General features: G+C 42.4%; 1 protein-coding gene across 2 annotated transcripts in view; it reads left to right on the top strand.

The window, feature by feature from the left end:
• si:dkey-26c10.5 (uncharacterized protein LOC563797 homolog) overlaps window positions 1-4,663 on the top strand; it is a 7,976-nt gene extending 3,313 nt beyond the window's left edge. The window contains exons 1-6 of one of the 2 annotated variants that reach the window (XM_050047485.1): window positions 910-1,163; window positions 1,248-1,352; window positions 1,617-1,745; window positions 2,168-2,319; window positions 2,517-2,614; window positions 4,126-4,663. In XM_050047485.1, coding sequence (XP_049903442.1) covers window positions 1,058-1,163; window positions 1,248-1,352; window positions 1,617-1,745; window positions 2,168-2,319; window positions 2,517-2,614; window positions 4,126-4,252 — 717 coding nt within the window. In that variant the 5' untranslated portion in view covers window positions 910-1,057 and the 3' untranslated portion in view covers window positions 4,253-4,663. Of the gene's footprint in view, window positions 1-909; window positions 1,164-1,247; window positions 1,353-1,616; window positions 1,746-2,167; window positions 2,320-2,516; window positions 2,615-4,125 lie in introns of those variants that run through there. The other variant, XM_050047484.1, reaches the window with a different exon arrangement.
• The last annotated feature ends 3,651 nt before the right edge of the window (window positions 4,664-8,314 follow it).

Raw genomic sequence — 8,314 nt, forward strand, 5'->3', positions numbered from 1 at the left:
GGGGCATGAGATATGCCCATTCAAAGTTTGCAATTTCAATCGGTTGCTATAGCGCCCCCCTTTGGCCTATTGATGTAATATTGCTTCATTTGCATCCTCCCATGACCCTCTACCACTGTGCCAAATTTCACATGGATTGACCAAGTCAGTGAGGAGAAAAACATGGAAAACTGAGACACAGACACACACACCCACAGCCAGTTTTCGTCATTATATATAGTAGTAAGATGTACAGACCAGAAAGGGACTGAAAATGACCACAAAGAGATGCAAAGTTTTGCAAAGAGACAAACTTAAAAAATCCCCCAAAACACATACATACAAACAAACAACAAAAAAAGAGGGAAAGGAGTGTGTGTGTCGAGGCCTTTTGCATATTTGTGTCTCATTATCTGCCCATGCATATTGCACTAATTCAAAACAAGAAGGGAAGCAGTGACACAATGAAATAGCACAGCAGTGCGTGTTCCTGTGTTGAAAAACAAGCCTCTAACTCTGATAGTGATTGACAGGCAAAACAAAGTAAATAGAGCACACTAAAGCCACTACATATCAAGTTATTATCTTTTCTTTACCTTGGTAGAATGAAATAATCGCCCCTTTGCTTATAAGAATATTTTGTTCATATTTTTGAGGTTCAAGTTCTGAAGTGTCCTGAGTAAGGCCTGTTTTGAGTCCTTGTTTTTAACTCAGTATCAGTGAAGACTGTATGCTCTGTCTGTCTCGTCTGAAATGACGTCAAGACACATTTCCTATCTGTTGTTTTGGAGTACAGATGTCTCCCGACCTACAGTATCTGTCTGCCACCCTCTCACGCACGCTCATTCTTACACAGACAAAGAGTCAACAGTAAAAGTTTTGGAGAGTTGAAGGACAAGCCGAGCACTGTGCTCCATGAATAATTTAGAGATCAGTGAATGCCAGGTTGCTATGACGACAAGACAAGGACGTAGGGGGGCGTCTTAAACCACAGTCATAGATGTGAGTCAGCAGAGCAGGCAGACGGAGCAGGAGAGGGCAAACAAGCTTCAACACAAATCCCAGGACAATCTTCTCCATGTACATCAAATTTTGCCGCAGCTATGGCGAGGACAAAAAAGATGAAGCCAAAGAAAACTTGTCACCAGGGTCCAAGTTATCTGTTGAACTGGAGGGAGGAAAAGGTAGGCCGGAGCCTTGATGGTGCTTTGTGTTTGTGCTCTTTATCAAATATCTCTGTGATACCAGGCTGATGTTTTCTTCCTCAGGCAAAGAGACCGCCGGAAACACACGTTGGTACCGTGTTGTGTGTGTGCTCCTCGCCATACTCTGCCTGATCCTGCTGGTGATCGTCATTACCCTCAGTCTGAAACGTAAGTATCTGCAGCCATGATGGCACCATAAAAACAAACAACAACAGGCTGGAGTATGTTTTTAACACCCAAGCAGATCATGAGAAGACTGTCTGTTTCACTGGCAGTGCATATGTAAAAGAAAATATATATCAGGATCACTTTGCTTTTGGTTTTTGCTCATAACAGATACAGGAATAAAAAAGTGTGTCCGATTGCACTGCTGTAGCCTGCAGGCATTGTTCTTTTCCCTCACAACTCCTCCCACTGTGCTCTGCTTTCCAGTCCAATCTGGCACCACAGACTGCCCCGAGAGAGTGGAAACTGCAGAAGTAAACACGGTACTTCTTCCGTCTGAGCCTACGTGCAGCCAGGAGAAGTGCCAGGCTCTCTTCCCCAGGATGCAAGCCCAACGTGAGTGTGATGCCAGGTGGAAAACCCTAAAAACCCTATAACCCAAAAGAAAAACAAATGATACTTTCTCAGTCTCCCTGTTTCTAGTGACAGTTCTTCTTTCACATTTGCCAAAATTATTTTTTTTTAGGCCTCTGGGGAAGTTAGTTCATGTGGTCGTGTGTTTTTAGAGAACTGAGAATGTTTTATTTAATCTACGCTGAGAATCAGCTGAGTTTAATCAGCTTTATTGTTTCCTCTTTGACCAAAATCCTTTGAGATCGCTACGTAGTTACACACAAACACACACAAGTACAGACATTTAAAAGTGCGTGCATGTATACACAAACTATGGGCAAAAAATGACAAGAAAACCATAAGGAAGATACAGAAAACTTTTCCTCGTTGGAGAATTTTCTGCACTGATCCCTCTCTCCTTCCAGATCTCGGCTGTCGGCAGTGCGCTGATGGATGGCTGACTTTTGGCTCGTCGTGCTTTTACCTGTCCACCTACAGGCTGAACTGGGACGAGAGCCAGAAGAACTGCAGCGCCAGAGGAGGAGCTCTGGCTGTTGTTAGCAGCTGGCGTGTTCAGGTGGATCTGATGTCACTTCCTTCCCTTTAGCCATGACATTTAAAGGTCCAGTGTGTAGGATTTAGGGGGATATACCGGCAGAAACTGAATACAATAAAATAAATATCAGGTTAAATCGCCTGATCCATATGTTTTTGAGAGGAGGCATCAAGTAAACCCTGATTTTATGTAAATATTAATGGTGCTTTCTCTTCTAGGACTATCTCACTACGAAAGGAAAAATGAATTACTGGATCGGGCTGAAATACCATGGGGCCGAATGGAGCTGGGTCAACAATGCTGCGCTGACAAAGAGGTGATAAAGGGAGCAATCATCTCAGCTGAAGCACATTTTATGCATGTGGTCTCTGCTTCTTCTTTTTTGTAGTCTTGTCCCTTTTTCTTTTTCATGCTTGTTAACATATATATTTGGGACACTGATGTTTAGATGTGTAGAGATCAGATTCCATAATGTGCAAGTTTTGCATTTTGTCTGAAAGTGTTTTGGGTCGGAAGGCGAAAACTACACTCGACTTACATTCATCTTTATGGAATTTCTTTCAGTCAGAATCCTCAGTGGCCATTTTATTAGGTACACCTGCACCATCTACTGCAATCAGCCTCAAATTTCACCTTTACAAACTTCATAACATACAGTTCTTGGTGACATTGTTGGAAATGGGTAAATTAAATTGCATGTTTATTACTGAGGTCATAGTTTAACATTTTGTTGACTGGACTACATTACATCATTACATTGTCCTGTAGGGGGCACAATATAAGAAACACCTCTGACCATCAGAACCACATCCTCAATGCTGACACATATAATTAGGACCAGAGCGCCGACCGCCGACTGAAGGAATTATTATTATTTTTCCTTGGAGTGAATCGCCTTTTTGGGGGGGTATAACACACTCAAAAAAGGGCCAATTTTTGCGTGTGTTTCAGTTGCCGTGTAAATTTACTTGCGATATAGCTTTCATAAGGGGGCGGGGCAAAATCACTTGGCCACGCCCTCTAAACATGAGCACGGACCACATGTTTCAGCGGAATGCACGAAAATCAGTGCTGAAAAATCAGTACACATCATGCCCAGATGCACAAAATAGTCTCTTGGACCCATTGCCTAAACCCAGCAGGAAGTCGGCCATTTTGAATCTTGTGGTCATTTTTGTTTCCCACATGTTGTATCTTAACAAACTCCTCTTACAGAATTAATCGGATTGACTTCAAAATTGGTTTGTGCAAGCTTGACTACTTTGTGATCAAAATTTAATACAAGATCTACCTCACGTTGAAGGGCATGCCCGTGATGGAGCGTCGAATTTTGATGCCATGAAACAGGAAATTGCTGTAACTTCGGAGTAAATAGTCTGGTCTCCACCAAACTGCACATGATTCATAATAGTCCTGCCCTGAACGTATCTATATGACAATATTCTGTGATACTCATAGCGCCACCTAATGGCGACAGGAAATGACATGTTTTAGACTTTGAAGTGCTCCTCCTGGCATGTTGACCATATCCAATTCAAATCTGGTCATAGAGGCCTTAAAACCTTGGTTATGTTATATTTTTTATTTATTTATAATTTTCACAACTCCAACAATATCCTTGTGAAGATAGATATTCTGGCAGGGCTGTTGCACTGAATTGCAATAGATTGCACAGGTGTGCCTAATAAAGTGGAGTGTATATCATAGTGCCCAAAAAAAAACAAGAGAACACCCAGATTTATTTTCTGTCTGCTTTCCTAAAATATAATAACCACAACATCCTTTGATCACGATGTGAAAGTCAATATTCTCTCTTTTTGTTTGCAGCTATTGGGCAGACTTCACATCAGAGGGGGATTGTGGGATCCTCAGCACTGACAAGCCACGTGCGAAGAACTGGATCAAAGCTTCCTGTGGAGGTGCCACCTACTTCATCTGTCAGCTGCAGCTCTGACAACATCTGTCTGTCTTCTAACAGAATAATGAGCAAACCAATTTTCTATCAACCAGCATCAACTCCTCCATAACATTCTAAATATTGTATCTTTCCACTTCACACTTTAACCAGTACTAACCAGCAAGGAAATGTAATGAAGCATTTAGATGATAGTTTTTTATGTGAAGAGATGCTTAGTCAGATTTTATTATATATTTTCTTGTAGCATTGTGTTGCCTTATTTGTATTCTAGCATGTCAGCTCTGCTTATAAACACTTACTGTGTAAGCACTATCCAGTGAACTTCACTATTTCATACATCTTGTACTGCTGTCTGACTTTTGTCCCACAAATGGGGGCCAGTAGGTTTTTTTCAACATGGTTTTATTCTCATATAAATCTGTTCATTAAACTACATAATAAGTTAAATGTCTGTGTTTCACTTTATTTTAGCTTAGAATACACCACTGCTAGTCTCTGTTTTGAGGTTAGGGTAGAGGGTTCACCCTTCTTACAGTACCCTTAACAGAAAGTTTGTCAATCTCGGGTAAATTGGCACTGACTTCAACATATGCCCTGAGTGCCTGAGCCGGGCACCTGATGTCATAAACCAGAGAGGACCCACATGCAGAATCACAGGGCAGAGTCAGGAGTAAGACAAAAACCAAGGCTTTACTGAAGATTTCAGGCAGGCAAAGTACAGACTGTTCCAAGAGTTAAAACCAAAAATCAAGATTATCAGGCAGAGGTACAGAGGCATCAGACAAAGGTTGAAACCAGGTAAGCAGGCACAGGTCAGAATCCACAAAGGCAACACAAACAACAGGTGGGATATGAAGTAGAAGCACAAACTATGATCGGCAAACTGACTGGTACATGTTCTGAAAACTAAACGAGCAGATGAGCTACAGGTGTGTGGGCCAGCTGGGCAGGTCACTGCTAGGCTGACGAGCAGGGGGCTGTGTGCAGGAGAAGCAGCAGGAGGGTGGGGTTAAGAGGAGCAGGAAGCTCCAGCAGAGTCCATGGGTGTTTCTCAAAGTCAAAGAGGCAAGGCAAGAGTCCTCCCTACCATTCAATGAGCACACATTGGAACAGGCTAATGAGTGTCCCTAAGTGTGTGTCATTAACCCTCAGCAGACTGAGGAGGTTTCAGTTACTGTGATCATTTTGGCACTCTCTAATGTTGTTGTACAATTTTAAACACATGTATCAGTTTTGTCAGAATCACGTGACTTTTAGGGAGAATATATTTCTGGATCATATTTAAGAGAAAGTGCAGTAATGAAGTAAAGACAACAGCTAAAAAAGTTCACCTCAAAACAAATGAGTGATGCTTTGACCTGCAGGATATTCTAATGTGTTTACTGTGGTCCTGCGGGATTGCCCCGAAAATACACCAATTGAAACCGACAGAGTGAAAGCAGTTATCATGTCGTTACCATGTGAATAGTGGGAGGAGGAGGGCAGGAGACACTAAACGCTCCGTCTCTGCTGTGATCGATTAATTTAAAAACTTTTATGTGTTATCTAAATAACGTTATTTCAAAAAAATCTCATTATGTGGCAGTGGACACATTAGAAAGTGTTAATTCTGAGGTTTCTGACAATTTTTTTTTGCGCTTGTATGATAAAAACTCTTGCAGACATTAATCCAAATAAAAGCCATGTTTATCTAAATCCTGCCGAGCTCCGCTGGCGCAGGTTTCATTGAGGAGGCCCCGCCCTCAGCAAATCATGTGCAAAGCATTGTGGGGATTTTAAAGCAGTATCCTTCCAATTTCTCTAAAAGAAGGACTTAGTCCTTCATGAAACTCCTTGACATTGGAACAGTCCTTCGGCGAAGGTCTATGCCGTAGCGTCCTTCGAATTTGGCCATTTGAGGATCCTTCCTTGACTTTGAGAAACATCCCATGACACCTTAGCTCTGATCCCTCTGCCTCCTAAGATGAACCTGGTGGACTCAGTGCCCCCAACTTAATGGCTTGGCAAACATACGAGGAAGGCACTCTCTTTGGCAGGAAGGATGGATTCAGTGGTACGGTAACCCCTGAACCATCCAATGCATGCTCATGTGGCCCACTGATAGGGTGTGGAGTTCACCCACTGGCCTTGTTGATGATACAAACACAAATGCCTTCTTAGGAGACAACCACCTAAATTCTGTGTGTCATAACAGTACAAACAGGGGCAACCACAAAGACCTTAACACTGGTTTCATTACCCATAATGGTGCAACTGATGGTCTACGCCTTTGTGCGTCCTTCAAATGCTGACTAATCAGATAGTGTAACCCTTCTTGTCTGGTTGTCCACCCTTACCTGCCCTGCTGAAATGGCAGCTCCATATACTTTAAAGGTCGATGCACCATTTGCCACCATCCAACAGCAACTGCAGGTTAATGAACTACTGTATCTCAGCATGTGTTCTGCACCACTTGGGAAAAACCTTTCACTGAGTGACCTAGCCGAGGGAGCCTTCTAACTCACAGGAAGTCACAGGAAGCCAGGAGTGGATCCTGGCCTCCAGCGGCCATGAAGGCGATCCAAAGTCGAATGCTATACGTGTTCCTCCAGCCGAGAGAGAGGGTCTGGCGTCATGACTCAGTCAGCATGATTTAGTGACAGTTCTGCTTTCACAGTTGCCAGAATTGTTTGGGGTTTTTTTTTAAACAGGCCTCCGAGGAGGTTAGATCACGGTCTCATGTGATTTTAGAGAACTGAGAATGTTTTATTTAATTTAAACCAAGAATCAGCTGAGTTCAGTCTGCATATTGTTCCCTCTTTCCTTTCCTCCACCCCAAAGTCATTTGTGATTACACACAGACACATACATATACACACACTGACACACCATGAAAATGCACAATCACATGTTCCTTTTCTACCACACAAAGCCAACTGAAGATACAGAAAAGAAGGAAATCTCAAGGTCAGCTTCATTATTTACTCGTGTAGTTTAGACCACATTTGCAGAGTGCAGTGTTTTTCTTGGAGAATTTTCTGCAGTGATCCGTCTTTCCTTCCAGATCTCGGCTGTCAGCAGTGCGCTGACGGGTGGCTGACTCTTAGCTGGTCGTGTTTTTACCTGTCCACCTACAGGCTGAGCTGGTACGAGGGCCAGAGGAGGAGCTCTGGCTCTGGTGTTCAGGTGGATCTGATGTAACTTGACCATGACGTGACATAACTTGCACAGTACTGTAAATGTCAATCTCTCTTATAGAGTCGTCTGACTCAGAAAGAGAAAATGTATTGGATCGGGCTGAGACAAAGAGGAGCTGCAGGTGATGAATGATTGATGACCCGACTAATCATCTCACCTGTGGCACATTTTATCCGTGTATTCTCTGGTTGTTCTTCTCTTTTTTGTGCTCATGTCCCTTCTTTTCTTTTTTATATTAATTTCTATTTGGATGTAATTAGGACATTGATGTTTAGATCTGTGTAAATCAGATTCCAGACAGTTTTGTATGTGAAACATAGATGTGTAACAATAAGTAGATACTGGAAGCCAAGATGGCGCCTTTTCATTCTAATAAAGCATCTCACCTGGCTCATACACCAAGAAAAATTCATAAATGTAAAAGTGATATTTGACATTTTTGCAGTCCAAGGCGTGCTGTCAACTTTCACAATGGTGGTCAATGGGGAAAATGCTTTCTGGGACACAGGAGATTTTTTATTTTCTGTAATACCACATTTGGCCACAGGGAAAAATTGGAAGCAAGGCAAAGTGTTCCTGGGGGCCTGGAAAGTTTCCAAAAGGGAGGCAGACTGGGGTGGTGGGTTGGTCAAACAAACACAGGACTTTACCCCAAGTATGAGTTATTTTAAGGTACATCATCACTATCTGTTTTTTCCTAAACCTAACCTACATAACATATTACAAGTATGTAATGTTATTCGTGGGGTGCTAATTCATAAGATATCATACGAACAGTTGTATGAGGAAACGTCACCGACATCCTGTGATTACAGTGCAATAGTCAAACACCATCAAGAGTACGTCACTCAAATATACTGTATGATTCAATGTACTGCTGTCCGACTTTTTCCACAAATGAGAGCCAGTAAGTTTGTTTCA

This window comes from Epinephelus moara, chromosome 6, assembly GCF_006386435.1.
Source record: "Epinephelus moara isolate mb chromosome 6, YSFRI_EMoa_1.0, whole genome shotgun sequence".
In the NCBI taxonomy this organism is placed as follows: Eukaryota; Metazoa; Chordata; class Actinopteri; order Perciformes; family Serranidae; genus Epinephelus; species Epinephelus moara.